Below are 24459 nucleotides of genomic sequence, written 5' to 3'. Positions count from 1 at the left end.
CATGTTAGGGACACCATCTAAGGGCAGGGGCTGGAGGTTGAATCAGCCAATGGCCAATGGTTTAGTCAGTCATGACTATGCAATGAAGCCCTCATGAAACCCCAGGAGAAGAGCATCTCTCTCTCTCTGTCTCTCTCTGTCTCTCTCTCTCTCACAGCCTTCTTCTCTGTTGGAGAGAGCTTCCACAATTGGGGAACCAGAAAGCCTCCACAAGACATCCAGCCAGGCCCCAAGCTCCACCAGGATAGGAGCTCCTTTATTTTGGACCTTGCCCTTTGTATCTTTTCATCTGACTGTTAACTTGTATCTTTCAGGGTATCCTTTATTAAACTGGTAAATGTAAATGTTTTCCTGAGTTCCGTGAGCCACTCTAGCAAATTAATCAAACCTAAGCAGGAGTCTGTAGGAACCTCCATACTGTAGCTGGTAGGTCAGAAGCACAGGTAACTGCCTGGGGCTTGCAACCAGCATCTGGAGTCAGGGGATGGAGGTCAGTCCTGTAGGACGGAGCCCTTAACCTGCGAATCTGGTGCTGTCTCCAGGCAGATAGCATCAGAACTGAGTTGAGTTCTCTAACGCTCTGCTGGTGTTCTGAGAATTGCTTGGTGTTGTGTGTGGGAAGATCCCCTCCCACATATTTACATGCCTTGGAATTGGGTCTGTTCACCCCAATGGAGTTATACTACTATTCCTACTGTGTATAATATTGTTACTGTTATACATGTATGTAGGGAGAAATATACCATTGCATTTGGTGTGGGATGTATAATAATATACAGCAGTGTAACAGTGTAACTTCTTTCTGGTTCTCAGACTATTCCAGTGTGCCCCTCCTCCACTTCCCCCCCTTCCCCAACAACACCAAGCAATTCTCGACCGCCAGCAGGGTGTCTGAGAAATCAAGTCAATTCTGATGTTATCTGCCTGGAGAAGGCAGTGTTTTCAGGAACTGTGGGTGAAGATCAAATATACCTGGGAAATACATATTTGGTCATATGAATGACCAAATATGTATTTCTTATAACTCATTATATTGCATATACTATTGTTGTTGTATATATAAGAAGGAAATGTACACACAACCACCCTCCTTTTCTTCCTCCACTGTCCTTGTGATGTAGGAAAATACCCATTCCCTAATCACTGTTGATCCAGCAAGCCTGTGCTCTCATGTGATATAGAAGAGGGGCTGGTAAGTTTGTTCTCGTAGCTTTTCCTCTAATTGTCCTGGTATTTGAACTTGCAGACTTGCTTGTGTATGTGCGGTCCACTGACTAGAGAGACGTGGTACAGGGACTTGTCCTGGTAGGCAAGTTGGCCTTGTGCAGGAGAACCCGGAGCAGGCAGAACTGGACCCTCGCTAACTGACTTTCAGAGCAGCCACTTCTGAGAGCAAGTCTGTGCCAGGCCTGGGCTGGGGGTTCTTGCACTTCATCTGTGGTGTCACTTCATAGATGTGCTGATTGGAGCCATAAGACCATGGCTGGCAATGCCACACAGCTGATGAGCAACAGGCCAGACCTGGAACTCCTGTCCAGCTGGTTCCAGTGCCAGAACTGGCTGATTTCCAGTCACAGAACTCCAACCACCATCAGGCACCCCACCCCCACGCCGCCACCCCTTCTCTCTCTCTGTTAGGAGGCCACCATTCCCTTCTCTGTCTGTGCTTTGTCCCACTCCCTGTTGGAGGTGCTCATTACCTTCTGGTCTAATTGCCTCTGAGTTGTGTTAAGGGGGTGGATGGTTGGCATGGGATTTACAGAGGAAGAGGGGAGGGAGAGAAAGAGTGGCAGAGGCTTTCTCCCATGACAACACAGGCTGGCCTCCAACCCTGAGGCAGCCACTCCCCTGGCAGCTGGTGTTTTGGACCACATGGCAGATCGCATCCATCAGGGTCTGTAAAAGGAAAATACAGATCCTGATGAACATTGCAAGGAGAAGAAATGGAATGTGGGAAACTCGCGTAGGTGATGGAAGAGCTGGGAAGCATGATGAGGTAACCCTGGAACTGGCGGTACTAGGAAGCCACTGCACCTCCAGGCTGGAGCTCAGGTTTAAGTATGGAGCCGGGGCCCCAGTAGGGGAGGTGGGAGGCAGAAGGGAAGGAATTCTGTCTCTGCTCAGTGACCCCACTCAGGGGGCTTTGCTGCATGAGCCTCCAGGGCCAGGCTCTTCCATCTTTCTGTTCTTCTGCCCCCTAGGGCCTCTCCTGGGGGTGAGGGCAAATGCACACCTGACGTGGAGAACCTGGCCTTGGAAATGGCCAACCCCAGTCCCCTGCCCTCCGAGGCGGTCCTGCGGGCACACACCTCTCTGCTGCAGCACAGTGGGAGGTGAGCCATTGGGGTGGGGGCCTCCCACCCTTCATCCTTCTGTGGCCGCATTAAAACTTAACTCTGCATCCCCCCATGCTCCATCCAATCTTATTTTACTGCTATTATGTTATTATTACTTACAGTGTATGGCTTCTTCAGGGCTCTTCAGGATCTGAAGGAAGGGAAGGGAGAGAGGCGGGTGACAGCTGGAGTTGTGTTGGTTTGAAACCTGCAGGGCTCCCTGGGAGAGATCTGAACCTGCCTGGCATGTGGACAGCAGGCGGAGAGGGAAGTCAGAGACAGGCCCCCTGGATGGGCATGGAAGGTGCATAAGCAAGGGGACTGACCCCCCAGCCTTGTCTGGGCGGCCACGAAGGCAAGATCCCTGCCCTGGCCACCAGACCTCAGAAGGTCCTCCTGAGGCCCCAGTGAGGCACATTCCACAGAAGGGGAGGTGGGGGCCTCCAATTGCTTGGGGCCAGGCCGAGGGTCAGCCTGCGGTCATATCCTCTCAATGACGTCGCCAACAAGCTGGCTGCCGAGCCATGGCGCCTCTGTGCAGAGTGTGTGTGCTTGCTGGGGGGTGCCCTCATCACTGCTGTGAGCCCGAAGGACCCAGGGGCAGTCAGTACTTGAATAGGTGGCTCCCAGTTACAATGACATGCAGGTAAGATGAGGGTGCTGGGTAAGCAGATTGGGTAAGGGACAAGATGTGTGTCCAAGTAGGACATTAGCAGTGACCATTTGATAGCACAGAACAACCAGGTGGCTGTCATGAAGACAATGGGAAGAATAAACACGGTCAGAACTGACAGGTTCCAAAATGCAGACCCATCCAGTGCACTGTGAGTTTATGCTATTCTGAGCTTGGCTAAATAGCTGAGAATACATAATTCACCTAAAATCATGTATTGAGGTGAAATTCACATCATATAAAATTAGCCGCCTGAGCATGAACCTCGCGTGGACATCCCGCACATTCACCACGTTCTGTGGTCACCCTTGCACCTGGTTCCACTGCCAGGAAAACCCACACCCATTAGACCATTTCTCCTCCTTCTTCCCCAGCCCCTGCAACCACCAGCCTACTTCCTACATCTGTGAATTTATCTATTCTGGACATTTCCATTGGTAGGGAATCCTACAATATGTGCCTTTGCGTCTGGCTTTCTCTTAGTAGTGTTTTCTGGATTCATCCACGTTGTAGCATGTCAGAATTTCATTCCTTTTTATGGCCAGTAATATTCTCTTATGTGTACTTTCCACATTTTGTTGTTCATTCATCTGCTGATGGACGCCCCTGTCATTTCCTCCTTTTGGTGAGTGAACTGTACTGTAATGACAATATGTGTACATGTATTTGTTTGAGCCCCTATTTTGAATTCTGTTGGGATATATACCTAGGAGTGGAAATTGCAAAGTCATATGGCAATTCTGTGTTTAACTAAAATCCACTTTTTGAGTCTTGGGTGGCAACTCTTCCTCACTGGTGTAATAGTGATGTGGACGCAACGCTCGTGGTGGTGCTCCAGGAAATCAGTGGATGAAATGAAGTGCCTGACAATAAAATGGGGAAAACCCCATGGTGGGGGCCTTTTCCTTACACTGGAGTTTTAACCAAGAATGATGCAAAGTGTGGTAAGTGTTATTTGCAAAGGTGCCTGGGGAGCAGCACCCGGAAAGCGGGGCAGGGCTCTGAGGGGGTGGGGGTGCAGGGAAGGTGTGGTGCCAGCATGGGGCAAACCCACTCTTGTGTGGTGACCTCACCCTGCTGGGGAATGGCCTCTACCAGGGCTGAAAAATGGGTAACAAACAATAAAATAACAACCTAAAACAATGTTCTTTTAAAAAAATGGGTTTGCAGGATAATTGAGAGTCAATTCCTCTGCTGAAGCCTGTGCCCTGTTCCTGTTGCAAAAGCCACTGATGGAACATTCACAGCTTGTGAAAACGCTTTATGAAATGGAGACCACAGAGTCCGCCTGCCTGACATTCCTCTGACCACAGCCAAGGGCAACAGGAACCCGGGAGCTCAGGCCCCCAGGATGGTGGGGCAACAGCCCACTGCAACGATGAATGTGTGCAGAATCCACCAAGACCCGGAGGAACCCGCAGGCTTGCTGATGCCTGCCAGCCTCCCAGAAGGTGCCCATGAGCCCCCACCTGGCTCCCAGGGAGCCTGGCCAGTGGCCTGCCTCCGGGGCCACCAAGACGGATCACATATGGAGAGCGGCTCCCTGTCTGTCTTACTGAGTCACCTGGGCGATTTACTCGGAGGACAGGGTAAAGGCTGGCCAGCTCCCTGCTCTGCCTGCTGCCCTCCTCCCTGCTCCTGAAGCACAGGTTGCCCACCACTGGGGGGAAGTCTGTGAAGAGGGGCATGAGGCACCACAGCTGACCTTGAACTCTAGCTGCCCTCCGTCCACACCTCTCCCAGACCAACCCTGCCTCCACCTCCTTCCCTCAGTTCCCAGCCATGGGACCTGGGAAGGGAACATGTGTTGCTAACTTTGTGGGGCAGCTGAGGTTTCAGGAGAGGGGAAAGTGTGAAGCCATCTGACTGACATCCAGAGGGAGGGGGGGCCGGAATTCCCGCTGCTCCGGGAAACGTGTGGTGGGCAAGGGCCCACCACTGCCTTCCGAAACCCACGCCTCCCAAACTGGCCCAGTAGCAAAAGGGATGATTTCTCAACAGGTGCAGGGCAGGAGGGACATTCATGCGTGCCTTCTCCAGTCACCCGTAATTCTCTTGCATCACCTGATTTTGTTGGGATTGACTAACGGGCACCATGCCTGCGCCCAGCCCTGAGACATAAGACGGCCAGCTGTCTGCCTGATGCCCAGAGCTGCTCAGCAGGCATGGGGCGGGCTGGGCGCCAGTTTCGGGCCCTGGTCTGGAAGAACTGGCTCTGCAGACTCCGGCACCCGGTGAGTTCTGAGGTCCCAGAGAGACCCTGAGGTGGGGACATTAGGCGCTGGCCTGCCTGCCCCACTTGCAGGGAACTGGAGGAGGTCTGCTCATTCAAGGTCACAGCCTGCCCTGAGGGCCAAGGTAGCCGAACCCTCAGCCCATTGGGGCTGCAGCATGTTGTCAGAAAAAGGCTAATTTGGAAAAACCCTTAAAAAGGAGGAATTTGAACTAAATTGGTGTTTGGGCATCTGTTGTGAAAACTAAACTGAATCTTTTGGTTGAAGAGACTAGGATGAAGTGCACTTAATGCCCAAATACTGTATCACAGGCACCTAGTCCAGAGCACAAGTCTGTGCCTATGTAACCTGGGCTGCCAGTGCATTGGCTCAATGTTGCTCTTTCATGTCCATCTTTTGTGTTAATTCACATCTTTTTGGAACTGTATCCAAATTATATTGCAAGGCTCTCCTAGATCAGTTGGAACTGCTCAAACAAATCTTCCCGGGCTGGGAACACATTTTCCTCTGGGAGTTACACTTCTTCAAAATAAGGTAAATGCTAAAAAGGATGTTTACCTTTTCATGTGATGATCTTTAGGATTAGAACAATTTCAGCTAGAAATTTGCACAAAAGTTTTAAGGTCAGCAATTCACAAGCAAGTCTCATGATGGATGGCTAGTGCATCTAGACATCTGAGTAACTGTTTTTCAGTTTATGAACAGCATGTATTATTGACATATAGTTTGTTTTTTGGGAACTAAGCCTATTTTCCTATGAAGGAATTCTGTGGGTAGAAGTTTCCTTGGGCGCCACAATTTCTGCTTTTTGTGTATCAGCTCATTTAAACCTCAACAAAACAGCTCAGTGAAGTAGATGCCAGGACTGACTACCCTTCCATATCAGACACTTGAATTGTTTAAACATTTTTCATGATTATTAATCCTGCTAAGATAAACATCTTCCTCAGAAATATTATATTTATTTATTTGAAGACTACTTATTTAAATGGTGATGCCTACATCCCATCCATCTTAGCTGTATTTTTCTTTTTAGTATTTATCTTCTTGTAACATTTCACAAATACATTTACTAGTTTCCTCCAGAGCCCCACTAGTATCTCAGATTCATGAGAGCAGGGAGATTTTTCTGATATTCCCTAGCACCCATACAGTGCCTGGCATGCAATAAGTGTTCAATAACTACTTGTTGAGAGGGAGAAGGAAGGCAGGAAAACAGAATTTTATGGCATGTCTGCTATGTGCTAGGCACTTGGGACAGAGGAAAGCAATGGAATATGCAATTACATATTCATGAGCCTACTTCCAGGTGTCTGTCCCACAGATGTCCCTGCACAAATGGGGAAATGATACTTACACAGGGCCATTCATTACAGTACTGCTTATAATTGAAACAACTCAAGGCGTTCAGTGCAGGGAACTGGGACCCCACCTCTGACAGCCACTTACTAGGTTACTTGTGTAAGCACATTTCTTAACTTGGTTTTCCTCCCTATAAAAGGAGATGGTTTGTAAGGATTAAATGAGTTAGTGTGTATAATGTGCTTGCAACAGAGCCCAGCCTAGAAGTGGGACCTGTTTTCTTATTTGACCAAAGTATGGACGTGGTAGACACGGGTAGGTGATGTCCAAGCAGTGTGAGGCCAGGTGAGGGTGCTGAGGCTCCTGTGGGCACAGTTGGGCTGCCACGGCCCGGAAGGATGCAATGTGGTTGCAGCCCTCCGGGCCATGGTGCTGGCACTGTTGAGGCCAGGCCCCTCTGGGCAAATGCCTTTAAGCTGATCCATCTTCCCCAGCTAGTTTGTGTCTCCTCTGACCACGTGTGCTTTCTTTGTGCCCTGCAGCTTCCTGGCTCTGGGAATGGGGAGCCGACATGTGGAATAACCGATCTGACTGGTGATTGAACAACCTCTGATAAATGTTTACTAGGTGAACAAGAACCAGGCGCCATTGTAAGATGGCTGTACTATTGAGGGAAACATGTCTGTTTTCATATTTACTTAAAAAGCTCCTACATTATGGTCTTATTATTGTAGTTCCTTTAGAAAATGCTTTGTTATGGGCATTTCAAACAGCAAAATGGAATAGCTTAGAATGGATAAACAGTGCCACCATACTTACCTTCATACTTAGCTTTATAGATTGTTGAAACTATACCATTCTTGGGAAAAAAAATGAACTCAAATAGAAGAATGTTTTATAACTGTTTTAATGCCACTTATTTTTTTCCACTTGATTTTTATTAATTGCACAAATAGTCCTATAACAATAAGGAAAACTTTGAATGTCATCTAATGTTCCCTTATCCTAATATGCCTGCTACTTTTATTGTCATTAGGCATATATAATGCAATGTTTTTGCATAATTAAAGTCAGAGTTTTTTGCATTTTTTCCCCCACTCAGCATTTTAAGCCCAACACTTTACAAATTGTTGTTTGGTCTTCCTATTTAATGGTCCTATTGCCTAATAGTCCATCCACTGGATACACATTATTTATTCAACCATTTCCTTATGTTGGACTCTAAGGTGCTTCCTAGCTCTTACTGTTGTGGGTAGCAGCTTTATGCCTGAAGGATGCATCTTCTACCAGCTTGTTCTGCCTGAATGATTTCCTGGAGCAGGGTTTCTGGGTCAGAGTTCAGGACACCAGTGCTGGGCAGGTCCATAGAGTTGACGGTGCCCCGAGGAGCATCCGTCCGGGCCGTTTCTGAGCAATCTTGCCAATGCTGGCAAACGTCCACTGGCTGTGAGCCATGCTCCTCCACATGAATGTATATATTCATTTTTACGTCTCATTCTAACAGAGAATCAGCCTAATTCATTGCATCTTGTTTTAATAATTTAATAACAAGAACAAGGAAAAACAGCATAAGCCAAGTCTCTGTGGCGTGCATATCTCCTGTTCGTGTTTCATTGAAGAGGGGGGCTGGCCCATGGCGTGCAGGTGCTCGTGGGGCAGTGGCTCTCCTCCAGGCTTCCTCCCGTCTCCTGCTCTGGTGGGACCCCCTCTCAGCTCTGCATCCCCTCCACCTCTGTGTGACTGCCCCGGCGGCCCCGGGTTGGACAGAACGCTGACCCCTTGCTCCTATCAGTGTGAGCTGATGCAAGCCTTTTGGCTTTGGTGGGCATTAATGAAGACATGGAGCATAGGGCAATGCAAGGACATCACTGTCCTAAAACGCTGTGGTGCACCACCAGCCAGAGGTCAAAGGGGGCTGGTGGAAATAAGAAAATGCTATTGTGTTTTACCATGAGCACACTTCTGGCTGTCGACATAGCACCCAGGTCCACACAAACATCCAAGGGCAGGGACTGGCCAGTAAGTGAAGCCCACCAAGGAGGAGCCCCGCGTTTGCTCACACTTGTCTGCCTCTGGTCTCTAGTGATGTCTGAGTTGCAGGCCCTCCAGCCTTAGGTGGCTCTGGCCCCTCAGGAAGCCTCCATGGAGGGACTGTGGTCCAGGTCCACAGCTGGTGGCCTGGCCCCATTCAGACTCTCCAGGGCTGCGTCTGGCCTAAGCCCAAGGATGGAGCCTGCTGGCCCTTGCCCGCTCCCAGATGGCAGTGGTGGTGGTGCTCAGCCTTGCTCTCCTTGGTGCGCCAGCACTTAGCGGGAGCTGACAGTGTGGCTCCTGTGCTTTACAGATCCTGGGGTGGGACGTCCTCACTGGCTAGCTGGTCAGACCTGGAGCCTGGGAAGCACTCCTGAAAGGTGACCTGATGACCCTGTTCCCCCCCCACCCCCACTTCAGAGCAGTGACTCCAGGAGACCTTCACCCACACTCCCACAGAACTGTGACTCAGTGCTGCTGGGCTAGACGGGATGGGGAGGCATGGGCATTCCCAGGGCAGCGCAGCAGCCTCATACCAGGCTCAGCGCTCCCCATGGTCACGGGGAAATCGCATTTCCCTGTGGAGACCATGCAGACAGCTCACATGGCCCACTTTTCTCCTCTGGTTGGACAGTGTCTCGGAGCTGGTGTCTGCGGCTCGCAGAGCTCTAGGCTCTGACCTGAGGGATTGTCAGGAAAGCTGCAGAATAATTCAGCTTCTGCCTGGCTAGGTAGGGAGACAAAGTGGATTGCCCTTCTGCAGGCCTAGGGTCCACGAAGTTGGCCTGGGCTGCCCTGCCGCTAGGCCTCACCCCCGACTAGGCCCCAGGAGGAAAGTGGCCAGGTCACTGAAGGTCATTCTAGTGTGGCTCAGGTCACTCAGAACGGTGGTCTAAGAAGAGTGGTTCAGAAATCGAATTATTGAAAAGCTTGGCGCATGGGGCAGGCACATGCTAGGCTGTTTCAGGTTTGTGTGCTTTAAACCCTTACAACCCCATGTCTGCAGGCAGGCCTCTCTCATTCTGATTGATCTTAATTTGCTTCTAATCCTGTAATGTGAGCTCACTTTCCTTCTGCTCTCAGAGGCACCACACCTGGGAGCAGCTGTGAAGGGCAGTGAGCACTCTGATAAAGCAAATGTTTTATTCAGTCAGCATTCTTTGTGTCCTGCACCATGGCCCAAGCTTAAAAATGTAAAAATATCCAGTTTTTCAAAGGTATGGAAAACCCACTGAATTTCAAGAACAAGGCATCCAATTTCCCATTTCCCAATTTGATTGTTGGTGTGGAAAGAAAATAAAAATCCTCTTAACATCGTTATTCTGATGAAATTGTTATCAGCACATCAGAGGGAAAACTGCAAGGTCCTCAAAAAGCTGGGTCTGGAAGATTTTATTTGGGATGGTAGATTTGGGTGACTTCTATGGAAGAAAAAGGCCCCAAACCAAAACCAAAATACAAAGACCTCTTTTCTTCCCGAGAGGCACTTCTGACTGGGACTGGGGGCCTCCTTGGGATTCGGGAGTTGCTGTGGTTTATTTACTTTGGTCCGGATACCTGGGTGTTTCAATTACAAGAAAGATGACAAACAAGCAAACTGACCTCCTGGCAATGAAACCTCCAGAGACCAGGGTGAAGGTGGCCTCTGGTTGTCTTATGAGCTGGTGTTAGAGGCGGCTGTCTCCCGGGAAATCATCTGCATTGCCGAGCACATTAATTTTGTCAGCTTAGAGTACCGTCCACCCTGCCCTGGTCCTTGTCATCCTGCTTTGCAGCCCTGGGGGGTTTCCCATCCCCACCACCTGCTGTGGGCAGGAGGGCTCCTGTGCCCAGGCCCACCCAGTCCTGGCCAGAGTGCTGGGGGCTGGTGCTGGGTGGGTCCTGGGTGCTGGGCGGGTCCCGGGTATGCTCACAGGCACCCTCAGCCTTCGGGTCTGCAGCTGCAGCCCTGGCAGAGCCAGTCCCGTGCATCCCAGAGTGCCTGTTTGGAAAATGACTGTTTCTTAGGAATGAGTGGCAGGGGCCTCTGCTGCCCCTCTTGAGTTTGGCACAGACTTAAGGATGGGGGTGGGCACAGGTTGGCTGTGAAGGACGAGAATGAACGTGGGCACAGGGTTGTGCTGGGGCCTCATCAGCTGAGCATGGGCCTCCTCTGCCCTTTCTTCTTCCAGGTGGACTTGGGTCACATGGCTGAGCCCCCTGCACCTGTGTTCCGTCCCCTGGCCAGTCAGTGATTTGTTGGGCCCAGTAACCCAGTGATCTCGGTCCTCCCTACATTCCTGCCGGATGGGACTTCCCAGTCCCACACGCAGGTGCAGGACCCTGCCAGCCTGGTGCTGTGGGGCTTGCCTGGCCCTGGGGAGGGTGGCCAGCCCTGGCCCAAGCCCGGCCCGCAGCTGCCTGCTCAGCGCCCAGGGCTCTCCCATTTCCTCCAGGAACAGCTCTGAAAAAGCACGTGCTGAATTTATGTGTTGAAGACCAGGGTGGGTAAATAGGACAACATGCCACCACGCACCGAGAAGTGGGGAATTCCCTCCTGCCCGTAGTGGCTTCAGCCACCTGGGCCACTGCCTTGTCAGGAGCTGCGGGAATGATGCCAGCCCTGGCATAGCCCTGACCTCTGTTGACAGGCAATGTTGGCATACTGGGGGCATTTCTGTTGTGGGGACTCCCTCGTGGAATCATGACCATACTCACACATCGCTCTTGATATGTCAGATTGTGTGAAACGTTGCCTTAATGCTTGTCATGCTGGCCGGCTTAAAACATAATAGTCCCAGGACAAGCTCTACACAGCGTTGTGGCTGAGCCAGAGGGGAGTGTGATTATTCTCCACCCCCCAGGTCCGTGCTGCCGGCCTCTTTCTTAGAAGGCATGTATGACGGCCCATGAGGCCCGCTGGTGTGTGTAGTGGTGAGCAGGCCTGTGGTCTGTCCCTGCAAATTTACTACATGTGCAATGGCATGGAAGGTTTATTTAATTGTCTACTTTCAGGGATTAGTGTGGGTAGGAACATTTTTTTATATGTATTTTCGCTCATAGAAATTGCTCACCAAATTCTTTTCCTATTTCACAATTTGAGGCCTGGTGATTTTCTCCCACGGTGTGGTTGTTAAGGCCTCACTATGTGTACAAAAAATTTTCCACTGTTATTTGTGCCCTTTCTATTTCCTTATGTTTCTTGTTCACATTTAATCTGTATATCTAATAATACCTCTTCCTCGTCTTTGAAGTGTCTTATAATTTCAAAACTGTGGGATTGTACTTCATTCGTTTATAGGTTTGGTCAATATTCTGTTCTTGCTTTTCTAGAATTAAACTTACTCTGTTTTAGATTTTCTTCCACTTAGAGTATACTTTTGAGTACAGTGTAAGGCTTTAGTTTATCTTAAAAAAAAGAAATCCCAATTCAAGAGGACTGACCCCATTGTTGAGTTCTTCCTTGCCTCTTCCCAAAAAGGTTGTCTTGTCTTGTATTTTGAAACATGGTAGAGTGTTTTTGGACTTCTTAAGCTATTTCATTGGCCTATACTTACGTTTCTGTACTGGATTTGTCTTTTAAAAAGCATTTATACTTTATAATATGTTCTGACATATTATAGAACTATAATCTTTCCTAGCTCATCTTTTCCTTCAGAGTTTTCTTCGTTTTTGGAATGTATTTGCTCACCAATTATATTTTAGAATCATTTTGAATTAAAAAATTATCCCAGCTGGTATTTTGACTGGAACTGGAGTCATTGTGAATGGGCCCTGGGGTGGGAGGGCTGTCGCAGTCCCCCATCACCATGTCCCCCCCCCTCATGTCCCTGTGGACAGGGGACTTCATTCCCCGGATATTGTCTCCATGCCTTTTCTGATTGCCCTTGACCCCTGCCTCCTTTCCACTGCAACCTTCTGTGTGCCTACTGGACTTGCCAGGAAACAATGTCGAAATCACCTTTTTTCTTTTTTTAAAATGTATTTTAGACACCTTCCCGATTGTCTCCTTATGAAAAGTTCATTGACTTGGAATCTGTGGGTTGAAGAGCCTGCACACTTACAGTGTTGAAGCGTATCACTCACGAGACTCCCAGAGGTCATACAAATGTGCATCTCATACCTGGGTCCATATTTAACTGGGATGATTTGTTTGCTTGTCTCAGGTCCTTGGAGGAAGGATTTACTGCCCCTTCTTTGTGGCTCACTCCCTAAGCTCTGGCACAGTGCCGGAAAGAGTGGGTGCTGCATGTGTGTTAAAGGGATGGTTGTTGAAAGAAAAGCAATTGTTTTTCACTATAAAGCAACTAAAAAACAAAAAAATAAGGAAAAGGAGAGAGTCTTCCCATTCCTTTCTCTCAGCACCCAACTAATTCAGTATCCAGCTTACAGATTTGCAAAAGGTCCTCTAAGGGGAAATTTTGGACCAATGGAGAGTTCTTTGGAAGTCCCAGCTCTGAACCACACTGCATTCGGGGCAGGTCAGCTATGCTGAGACCTGTTATTTAGTTTTGACTCATACTTTGTTTGAACCCCCTTTTCTTGCAGATTTTATGGCAAGGACCATAATACTTCTGGGAAAGTCTCCTCTTCTAAGAGGCTGGCATCCAGGATCTTTTGTGCCCCAGAGAGACACAATAGAATTTCATGCTCACTGCAAAGTGCTTTGTTTCCAAGGACCAGGCTAATGATAAGCTTTACTTCAGCTTCCTTGATATTCTAAACTTACTGTGATTGTTTCCTGCTCTCAGCCAATGAGATCCTTGCCCCTCTGAAGTGCTCTCTTTCTTCTTAATTCATTTACAATTTTATCCTTTGTCCCAAAGCATTTTATTCTGTGCTTTTATTTTCAGTTGTAACCAAAGCCACATGCTGCTAGAGCAACTTGGAGGATTTAAAAATGGGTTTAAGCTGAGTCTGTGAGATGATTTGTTCCAGTGAGATGGCAAATTACTTATTTAATCTGCAGGCCTAAGATGCAGTTTGGGTCCCATTGAAAGCTAGTTCAAGGACACCAGGCAAAATAATGATCATTTTTGTTTCCAGTGTGTAAAATTGGCACAAAATACCTCACTGGTTGTTGGAAGGATAAAATAATAGAAGAGCAAGGGCTTGCAAACACTCCAGGGCTGTGCAAATGATCCAAACAAGGCTGGGTTGGGTCCTGCTTACATCTGTCTGCATCCTGGGACTTCACTCACGGATGGATGCAAACGACCTGCTCCATCTGCTTCCATGCATATCCGCTTAGCCTCCCAGGCCCAGGCTTAGTCACATGTGTCCACCACTATTTCCCCAGTGCCTGACACATGGTACCCGCTTCCTGATGAACAGATGAATGAGCACACTTATTTTTATTGCTCCAATACACTGCAATATATTGATCCATTTGCCTATTTTTTTTTGCATGACTTTGATTTTTTTTCATTCACAAATAATGTAAGCATTCTTGAGTACATCTCTTGGTTCATATATGGAATTACCTTCTCAACAACTATTAGGTTGAACCTTCTTTATAGGCTAAAACCAGTCTAATACAGATAAATTAAAATGGTCCAGCCTGTTATGTAGTTGTTAAAATATATGGGTCATAGAATTTGAACACCTTCAGCTTTACTGAGACTGTCAGGCTGACCTCTAAATTTCCTGTTGACCCATGTCCTCATGCACACTTGGTGTTGTCAGACTCTTACTTTTTCCCAACTGGTGGATGTGAGATGATACCTCATTGGGGTTTAATTTATATCTTACTGCGAACTACTGACATTGAGCATCCATTCGTATATTTGTGAGGTGTTGGTAATTTGCCCTTGCCTCCTCATTACCTTCTAAATGTTTTCTGTTAGGTGATCTCATTGATTTGTAGGCCTGTGTATATATTCTGTATATTACATTGTCAGCTGTGTATGTGGAAATAGATTCTTCAAGTCTGTGGCTAATCTCACTTGTGAAATAGCTTTTCTGAAGCATAGAGATTTTAATTTTAGCACAGATTAATTTTCTTTTGTGGTTTATGTTTTCTTGTGTCTTAAGAAAAACAAGACATGAAGAAGATGTTCTATGTTTTCTTGTAAACATCTTAATTCCTTTTTTTCCACATTTAGAGCTTTGTGCCTGAGGAGTGGTAAGGATCCAATCCCCTCCCTGCCCACTGGTCCCCACTTTGAGGATCATGATATGTGGCACAATTTACTGAATAGCAATTTTTTTTCCCATTGATCCACTGACCGCCTTTCTCCTATGTGAAGACTCTAAATATGCAAACTTCTGTTCCTGGGCTCTCTATGCCTTTCCATAGGTTAGGTCAGCTTCTATGTTGTTGAACTAATAGCACATGGTCTTACTATTATTTTATAGAAAATTTTGATATGTGGGAGAGCAAATTCTTTCAACCCATTGGTAAAAATCTCCTTGGATATTTTTGACCTTTGTTCTTGCAAATACATTCTAGAACCAGCTCATTAAATCTGACAACTACAAAATCAAAATAAAATGAACACATGTAACTCCATTGGAATTGCATTGAACCTACATACCCATTGGGTAGAATTCACGTCTTTGTGATGCTGATATTTTGTGTGCATTAACTATGTTCATCTGTTCACTAACTTAGATTCTTTTTGGTGTCCTTCAATGAAGTGTCATAATTTTGTTCATGAAATAATTGCACATATTTCAGTTAGATTTTTTTTCTTTCAGATACCTTATACTTTTTACTGGTAATACAAATGGTTCTTATTTAAAAAATGCCTTTTCTTCCTGATTCTTGGTGTGGAGAATTATTGTGAGACAGGTATTGGATTCTTCTCCTGTGAAAGTAAATCTGGAATTTACTTGGTATAGTTCTATCAGTTGTGGCTTTATAAATCCTGAGGATATTTGTTAAGTATAAAAATGCACCAACTTACTACATATTCCTAGCATATCATTTTTTTATTGGGTGGTGGTCCTCTTTATATCTAATGGTGCTCTTTGTCTTTAAGTCTCCTGTCTGACATTGCCATACCTAATTTGTTTAATATTTACTTAGTATTTTTTAAAATCTCTTTATTTCCAACCAGTCGGTGTCCTTATTTTATCTATTCTAAATGGCACATAGTTTTTCTTTTTAAAATCAAGCTTGAGAAATCCTTATCTTTCAGAGAGTTTAATGCAAACATTTATTGATATCTAAGCATATTAGTTTCTTTAGTGTAAGTCTTTAGTCTTTAGTTGGATAAATTGATTTCTGATTAACTGAAAATTTTCTTTTACCATCATTGTTGAGAGGCTTTTTCCTGGGTACACAATTTTTGATTAAGGGAATTTCTCCAAGCCATCTAAAAATATGTAATTATCTTCTGGTATTTTGCTATTGATGAGTCCTTGGGAAGTAATTATTCCTAGGAAGTAGTATGTCTGTTTCACAAACTACTATTGAGATGTTCTCTTTGACTTAGTGACACCGAAGTTTTTAATGTGGATTTAAGTTTCCTGGTAAATGTTCTATTTCCTTTTATCAACGCATTTGTATCTATCATATGTTCTGAAAAATTCTCCATTAGCTATTTAAATATTGCCTGACCTACTTGCTCTACATTTGCCTTGAGGGGATTCTCTCCTTATAACTGTAATGATTCAACTCATGACTTCTTTTTTTTTACATTTTTTTTGACATTCCTCTCCTCCAGCGACTTGGAGATTTCTCTTACTTCTGGAAGAGCAGCTGTGCAACATACACGACATTCCTGCAGTGGTTCTCCCCTTGCTTCTAGTCAGCTGGCTGGAACCAAAGTGATACTACTAGATTTTGAAATTTGTCTGGTTTTCATTTGAGGGGGTTTCATTGCTATGCTATTCCTCCCCTCAGGGTTCATGGTTAATAACTTTTCAGTGTCCTTTCACGATTGAGAACACATGTGGGTTCATTCTTTTTTGGCTGGGTATCATATATTTGTCACACTTTCTTTCTGTTGGAACCAGACTTTTTTTTTTGGTCAGTTTCTGTTTTTTATTTTATTTTAATTAAGGTATCATTGATATACAATATTATGAAGGTTTCACATGAGCAACATTGTGGTTTCAACATTAACCCATATTATCAAGTCCCCCCCAAACCCACCCCATTACAGTCACTGTCCATTAGCATAGTAAGATGCTATAGAGTCACCACTTTCTCTATGCTATACTGCCTTCCCTGTGACCTACCTGTATTGTGTGTGCTAATTAAAATTCTCCTTAATCCCCTTCTCCCTCCTTCCCCACCTGCCCTCACCCTCCCCTCCCCTTTGGTAACCACTAGTCCCTTCTTGGAGTCTGTGAGTCTGCTGCTGTTTTGTTCCTTCAGTTTTGCTGTGTTGTTATATTCTACAAATGAGTGAAATCATTTGGTACTTGTCTTTCTCTGCCTGAACCAGACTGGTTTTTAACCCCCTTGTCAGTGTGTTGCCCCCACCCCCCATCTAGACACCTGTAGTATTCTTTCCTTATCTTTGAAGTTCAGTAGCTGTAATTCAACTATAGTTTTGTTTTGTATTTTTTCTGAAATACAACATACTCTTTCTGTCTTCAAATAAAATCTTTTCTATTTCAGGTAAATTTTCCTGTGTTATATCTTTGAGCATATTTTGTGTTCCATTTGTTGGATTCTCTACTTCAGAGGTGGTCATTACATTTAAGTTGCAGAGCTTTTGTTTTTCGAAGACATTAACTTTTCTGTGTTAATATTTTTGCCTTTAAAATTGTTAAAAAAAACCACTGTTATCTCAAACTGTTTCTCTAATGCAGAAATTCAAATACAAACAGGTCTTTCTCTTTTTGTGGTTTCTAAATCATTTCAAATTCTACAGTGATAATTTTTTCTGGTTATTTTTTTCCTTAGGTCTGCAAACTCTTTTATTTATTATCTTTTTTCTGAGCTCTAGCTTTGTGAAAGTTTTTTCTTATTAAGTTATTCTTCTTTATGAGACAGTTATAAAGAGATTCTTCATTTTATTTGAGTTGTTTCTTTTCCGGTCATGCTTTATGACTTTCTTTTTCTTACTTTTCTTATTTGTTTTCCCCCAGAATGTTGAGATAGCTGATAGAAAGATAACTGTCTTTCTCTTTTAATCTGATTCATACTTGGACAGCTCAGCCCAGGAGTTACATTTGCTCTTCACTCCCTTTTCAATTAATCTGAGGCTAGTTTGTTTTCTCCTTCCAACTGTAGTGCATTCTCTGAGCATATCCTGTGTTTGCCAAATTTCTATAGCAGGAGGGCTGGTTGGGATGATGGTGGGAATGAGTTGGGGAGCCCTCCTGATAGGAGATGCAATTATTATTAGACCAGCTGGGCTCTGTGCTTACCTTTGAAATTTTGTTCAATGTTTTATACCATATTCACTCCATCTAGTTGGGGGAATTATTCTCCAAGTTTGGATTATTTTCACATTATTATGTGAAACCCTAGAAGCTTCTTCAGCAGTCAGCCTCATTGTTCACTTTTTGTGTTTCATGTGATCATTCCCAGCAGCGATTTCCTCGACTCTTGGGTTAGAGGAAGGAGACAAGGAAATCCCTTCAGGGTACTCATCAGGTATGGGGGTCCCCTGGGGGTGCGAGCTTTGGAGGTTCTGGGCTGAGTTAGGACTGAGCCATGGTGGGCTGCCTTGATATGCTCTAGACACTTGTTTCTTGACATTTTGTCATTTTTTGTGTTAGGTGAAGACAGGTTGTCTAATTTCTTTTTTTCCCTTTTCATGTTGTCTGGGAGAAGAAAAAGTTTATGAGGAAGTTTCAATATGTCATTTTACCCAGGGGCCCTTTATGGACATATTTATGTGTATGTATTATTAAGGTCTCCCCAAATGCTGTTGTATCTCAGTCGTGCTGAAGGAACTGAGCAAGTGACATCCAAGAAAACCATGGAGAGGGGTACTTGGGATGTGAAATCTGTGCTGTGGCTCTGGACACTTCTGCCATTTGGTGGGAGCTTCCCTCCTGGGACTGTTGGGAGGGAGGGCGCTGTGGTTGTTTGGAAGGTTGGCTACGGTTCTGCAAGCACTTGTGGGTTTACCAGATGGTTGTTTCTCTCAGGAGCAGGGTTTCCAACATGAAGTCCTGGCTGCCCCAGGCCTGCACTAATGTCTATTTTTTATTGGGTCCTTTCTAGTGTTGAGAAGCCACTCCTGGGGGGCCTGAGGTGTGGGAGATGTAGGGAAACACAAATTTAACCAGATAGCATTCCCACTTATCAAGGATAAGATTAAAAATGTGAAACAAGATTTAAGGATAATAATGACACATGAGAAGAAAAACATGATGCAAAGATGTGATGGGAAAGACAAGACTGCTTTTGTGTACCTGCAGCGAAGCAGTCTCCTGGAAGGAGGTGATTCATAGTCTTACAATGGACAATGGCACAGCAGAACCGGGGACCTTCATATATTTCTTTTTTGAATGCAGTAATTTGAAATTCAGAACAATGGAAGATTTTCCTACCAGTGTTTTACAGAGGGCTCAGTGATTGGCTTGTAAATAAAAAACAGATTTTTTTTAGGTTTAATTGGAATTTTGTTTTTATTTCAAGATCTTCAAAGATACTTCTCAACTACAGATGTGTTTTTTTAAATTAAAGTATCTTTGATATACAGTGTTAGAAAGGTTTCACATGAATAACATTGGGGTTACTACATTCACCCATATTATCAAGTCCAACCCCCACATACCCCATTACAAGTCACTGTCCATCGCGTAGTAAGATATGCTATAGAGTCACTACTTGTCTTCTCTGTGCTATACTGTCTTCCCTGTGACGCCCATACATTATGTGCGCTAATCATAATGCCCCTTAATCCCCTTCTTCCTCCTTCCCTACCCACCCTCCCCAACCCCCTTCCCTTTGGTAACTGCTAGTCCCTTCTTGGAGGTGAGTCTGCTGCTGTTTTGTTTCTTCAGTTTTGCTTTGTTGTTATACTCCACAAAGGAGGGAAATAATTTGGTACTTGTCTTTCTCTGACTGGCTTATTTCACTGAGCATAATACCCTCTAGCTCCATCCATGTTGTTGCAAATGGTGGGATTTGTTTTCTTCTTATGGCTGAAAAATATTCCATTGTGTATATGTACCACATCTTCTTTATCCATTCATCTACTGATGGACACTTAGGTTGCTTCCATATCTTTGCTATTGTAAATAGTGCTGCAATAAACATAGGGGTGCATATGTCTTTTTGAATCTGGGATCTTGTTTTCTTCACATAAATCCCAGGAGTGGAGTTCCTGGGTCAAATGATATGTCTATTTTTAGTTTTTTGAGGAATGGCCATATTGCTTTCCACAATGGTTGAACTAATTTGCATTTCCACCAGTAGTGTAGGAGAGTTGCCCTTTCTCTGTGTCCTTGCCAGCATTTGTTGTTCCTTGTCTTTTGGATGTCGGCCATCCTTACTGTTGTGAGGAGATACCTCATTGTGGTTTTAATTTGCATTTCCCTGATAATTAATGATGTGGAGCATCTTTTCATGTACCTGTTGGCCATCTGAATTTCTTCTTTGGAGAAGTGTCTGTTCAGATCCTCAACCCATTTTTCAATCCGGTTATTTGCTTTTTGGGTGTTGAGGCATGTGAGTTCTTTATATATTTTGGATGTTAACCCCTTATTGGATACATTGTTTATGAATATATTCTCCTATACTGCAGGATGCCTTTTTGTTCTACTGATGATGTCCTTTGTAGTAAAGAAACTTTTTAGTTTGATGTAGTCCCATTTGTTCATTTTTGCTTTTGTTTCCCTTGCCCAAGGAGATGTGTTCAGGAAAAAATTGCTCATGTTTATATTCAGGAGATTTTTGCTTATGTTTTCTTCTAAGAGTTTTATGTTTCATGACTTACATTCAGGTCTTTGATCCATTTTGAGTTTACTTTTGTGTATGGGGTTAGGTAATAATCCAGTTTCAGTCTCTTACATGGAGGTGTTCAGTTTTGCCAACACCAGCTGTTGAAGAGGCTGTCATTTCCCCATTGTACATTCATGGCTCCTTTATCATATATTAATTGACTGTATATGCTTGGGTTTATATCTGTGCTCTCTGTTCTGTTCCATTGATCTATGGGTCTGTTCTTGTGCTCGTGCCAAATTGTTTTGAACACTGTGACTTTGTAGTAGAGCTTGAAGTTGGGGAGTATAATCCCCCAGCTTTATTCTTCCTTCTCAGGATTGCTTTGGCTATTCGGGGTCTTTTGTGGTTCCATATGAATTTTAGAACTGTTTTCTCTAGTTTGTTGAAGAATACTGTTGGTACAGAGGTAGTGTTTCTAAAGCTAGTTATTTTAAAGCAAGTTGAAACTGGAGATTTGCCATTGATTTTATGATTGGATTCATAAATATTTGTAATTCAATGGTTCTACTTATTTTAATTTGGCCTTGACAAGGTCCCTTGAATTATGGTGTCCTTTATGTATAGAAAAAAAAAATCTAAATGCTGTAAATAAAAAGACTGATAAATTGCATCAAAGATTTTCACAAAAAAAGACAAATAATACATTGGGGAAATGTTTGCAATACTTGAAACCAACAAAGGTCTAAATTCTTTAATTAGAAAAGAAAAACAAGAAACAATAATTTGCAATCCAGTAAAAAACCAATTTAATAGAAAAATGGGCACAGAGAAGAATAAGGAGTTTACAAGGAATTATTATATACTTTTGAAAAATGCTCTATCTTAATAATTAAAGAAGTATTATTTTTTATTTTGCGTATCAGTTTGACAAAAACTTCAACCAAAGTCTATTAACCTCAGGTAGTATTGAGAGTGTGATTGGAATGAGTAATGACTGGTTTTGCTGTTATTGACAGCATTGTGATTATAACTATCCAAAATAAAAATCTAAATTAAAAATCATGTACATGTTGACTCAGTAATCTCATTTAGCAATGTTGCCTCATAGTCAAACCTATAAGTCAGCCAAACATGTATAGAAAACTCATGATAGCACTGGCCCCAAACAGAAAGCCTTGCAAATTTCCAGAATTAGGTGATTGGTGAAATTTCTGTATTACATGACTGGTGAAGTGATTTCTATAGTAGATTATTATGTTGTCCTTTAAAACAATGAGGAAGAATGATAAATGCTGATAATGAAACATTGCTCCCAAAATAATTAGTTATGTTTGTATGTGTTTTTAAAAGAATAATTAAGGAAACTGTTTAGATGATTTATCCTGTGGGAGGATGGTTGTACTGTTTCTGTACCTTTAAGATGTTCTAACCACATGCATATTTATTTATTTATAATGTCAGAAGTTGTTATATGATTCTTGGGTCTGTAAGCCATTTTCTCTTTTCTTTATACCTTGTTCTCTTTAAAAATGGCTGTAATGTGTTATTAAAAATTGTCCCCCCAAATTATTATGTATTTATTTTTCTTAGTGATAGCAACTCATTGCTGACTGTGAGTTATACTTTCTATTTTTTTCCACATTTATATTCAGCCATAATTAATTGTGGAATCTTTCCCACTACATCCATACCCCATACTTGAAGAAATTATTGATTTTTTACAGAAAAGGAACAAAATGACTTAAATAAATTGTGGTTTTCTGAGTGCTCTTGACCTTTCTTTCTGGTTTAATTATGATCCTTTGAGCCAGAGGGTGAACTCCTGTGGATGCTTGCTCTGTTATCAGGTTGTACGATATTAGATTTCAGCGCTTGGCTGGAGGACTTTTCATAACATTGTACCTCCTGGCACAAAACCCACTTCCTCATGAACTATTTCAAAGAGGGTGATTTCTTTTCTTCCTTAATTACACCAGGATTGGCACCTTTTCCACCTGTGTTTTGTCTTTACGGTTTCAGGCTGCATGTGGTCACCTGGTCACATTTAGATCTGGGTGCCAGACCTGGCAGGGAAGAATTGGGGCAGGTGGGGATGATCATAGCCATTTAAAGAGTGAAGGAACTAAAGTGACAAGAAGTTCATTTTAGTTCAAAGTGTATAACTTGGAGACTGAAATAGTAAGACACCCTCTTTAGTGTTAGACTGAATATCCTTAACTTCTTAACCTGCAGATTTTCAGATATTTGTTTGTCCATTATTGAATGCCTAGTCCTTTTGTGTCTGGTGGTAAACTTCTGTGTTTGTAGAATGACATGAAGTCAGTAATAGAACATTATCCACCACAAAAACAAGTGAAGAATAACAACAAAAAAACAACCTTGTGACTGTTGAGAATTCTGTTAATTTTTCATCTGACTCTTCCTTGGGTATTTCTCTCCCACAAAACTAACTTCCAGGCTTCAATGGAAGTTCCCCCTCTTCTGATTTTGACAAGTCAGGGTTAGGCAGAGTATTGCAATCCTTGTGGACAGTGCTTTTGTAGTCTGTGTAAAGAGATCTGGCTCCAATGATCTGAGTTTTAGAGAGTCTGTGCCAATCTCAAAAAGGTAGTTCAAAGGAAACATTATTTATACACAAAAAATATTCACTGATAGAAGAATGTGAATCATGATATATCCATTTGGTAAGAATGTCATGCAATCAGTAAGATAATATTTATGAACCTCATGTGGCAACATTAGAAAATATTCATCAAATGAAGGTGTGTGCCACTACCAACTCTGGGGGAGATATCTACTTGGATGGAAAAGTCAGCAATGTTGAAGAAATTAGAAAAATAGAAATAGTTAATTTGTTGGAGTGTGAGAAATAGTTATTTATTCATTCAATTTCTTTAGTGTCATAAAGTCTATAATACATCATAAAAATTGTGTAAACAAGAGAAGAAGCAGAGGCCAAGTCTGGTGGGAGGAGTGCAGCAGCTGACATGGTCATAGATCTGGATATGGTGACAAGTGAACTGGAACCTTCTCTGTGGAACCTTGTCTCAAAAGATTATTCTCAGATTGTGTCTGTGTGCAGACAGCAATGGTAACAATGACCCCCTTTAAAGGAGGCCTGACCTGGCCTTCATAGCATCCTTCAAGAGATAGAGATATTGTCATGCTTTGCAGTTTACTCAAGCACTCATTTTTTTTTTTTCTGTCAAATTCCTCAGGTTCTTTCCCTTGCTGAATTCTTCTGGCCATGTATCCTGTTCATGATCCTGACAGTGCTTCGTTTTCAGGAACCTCCCAGACATAGAGACAATTGTAAGTTTTACTTTTTATTACCTTCTTTGAATTATAAACCTCTGGAGGAAAAAAGGCAGCAGCCTTTCCTCTTTATAAACTTTGAATTCTGAGTGGAATGAACTGGTAGGGCTCCAGTATGATATCACAACAGCTATGTCTGGGATATGTGCCTGTAAGCATCACTATGTTGTTTTTCCTCCTAATAATGATATTCACATACGTCTGCTCAATCTAGCAGGCAGATTTATTCTTTGGACTAAACTACCTTGATTTGGGCATAGGTATATGTGTTGTTACACATACAGAAAGAGCAGAGGAAGAGGCAGAGGTGGGAGTACATTTCACAGTACACCAACATGATGCTGATGGCAGTGATGGTGAGGGTGGCAGTGGGGAGGGTGACTACAAGGAGGGGAGGAGGAAGGTGGTGACGGTAGTGATGATGGTGATAGTGATAATGTCAGTGATGCCAGTGATGCTGATGGCAGAGATGATGGTGGTGGTGAGGGAGTGATGATAAGGTTATGCTGATGTCATGATAGTAATGATAGTGGTGATGACGGCGGTTGATGGTGGTGATGTACTGATAAAACATTAATAACTTCCTCTGCTCCAGGAGCTTTATCAGAAAGACCCTTTTGTTTACCTGGTTTGAAACCTCAGCAGCATTGCTCCTTGAGAAATGAATGGCCTGTGTTGTTTCTATCAGACTTATGCCACTTGAAATATTGGTAATGTGGTTAATTGTGAAAATGTTACAAGAATAAAGGATTATTAAGGGATGGGCTTCATCTAAAATGCTGTGCCACT

The 24459-nt window shown here is 43.7% G+C and overlaps 1 protein-coding gene across 2 annotated transcripts in view; it reads left to right on the top strand.

Annotated features, from left to right (window-relative positions):
* The first annotated feature begins 4684 nt into the window (after window positions 1-4684).
* ABCA13 (ATP binding cassette subfamily A member 13) overlaps window positions 4685-24459 on the top strand; it is a 390923-nt gene continuing 371148 nt past the window's right edge. For both annotated transcript variants that reach the window (XR_008998757.1, XM_057505338.1), the window contains exons 1-2: window positions 4685-5243; window positions 23574-23667. Coding sequence is in view for 1 of the 2 variants with exons in the window: in XM_057505338.1 (XP_057361321.1) it covers window positions 5175-5243; window positions 23574-23667 (163 nt within the window). In the remaining variant the exon portion in view is untranslated. The remainder of the gene's footprint in view (window positions 5244-23573; window positions 23668-24459) is intronic.

This window comes from Manis pentadactyla, chromosome 7, assembly GCF_030020395.1.
Source record: "Manis pentadactyla isolate mManPen7 chromosome 7, mManPen7.hap1, whole genome shotgun sequence".
NCBI lineage: Eukaryota > Metazoa > Chordata > Mammalia > Pholidota > Manidae > Manis > Manis pentadactyla.
The sequence above is the reverse complement of the archived record's forward strand: the minus strand, read 5'-3'. Positions and strand labels throughout refer to the sequence as shown.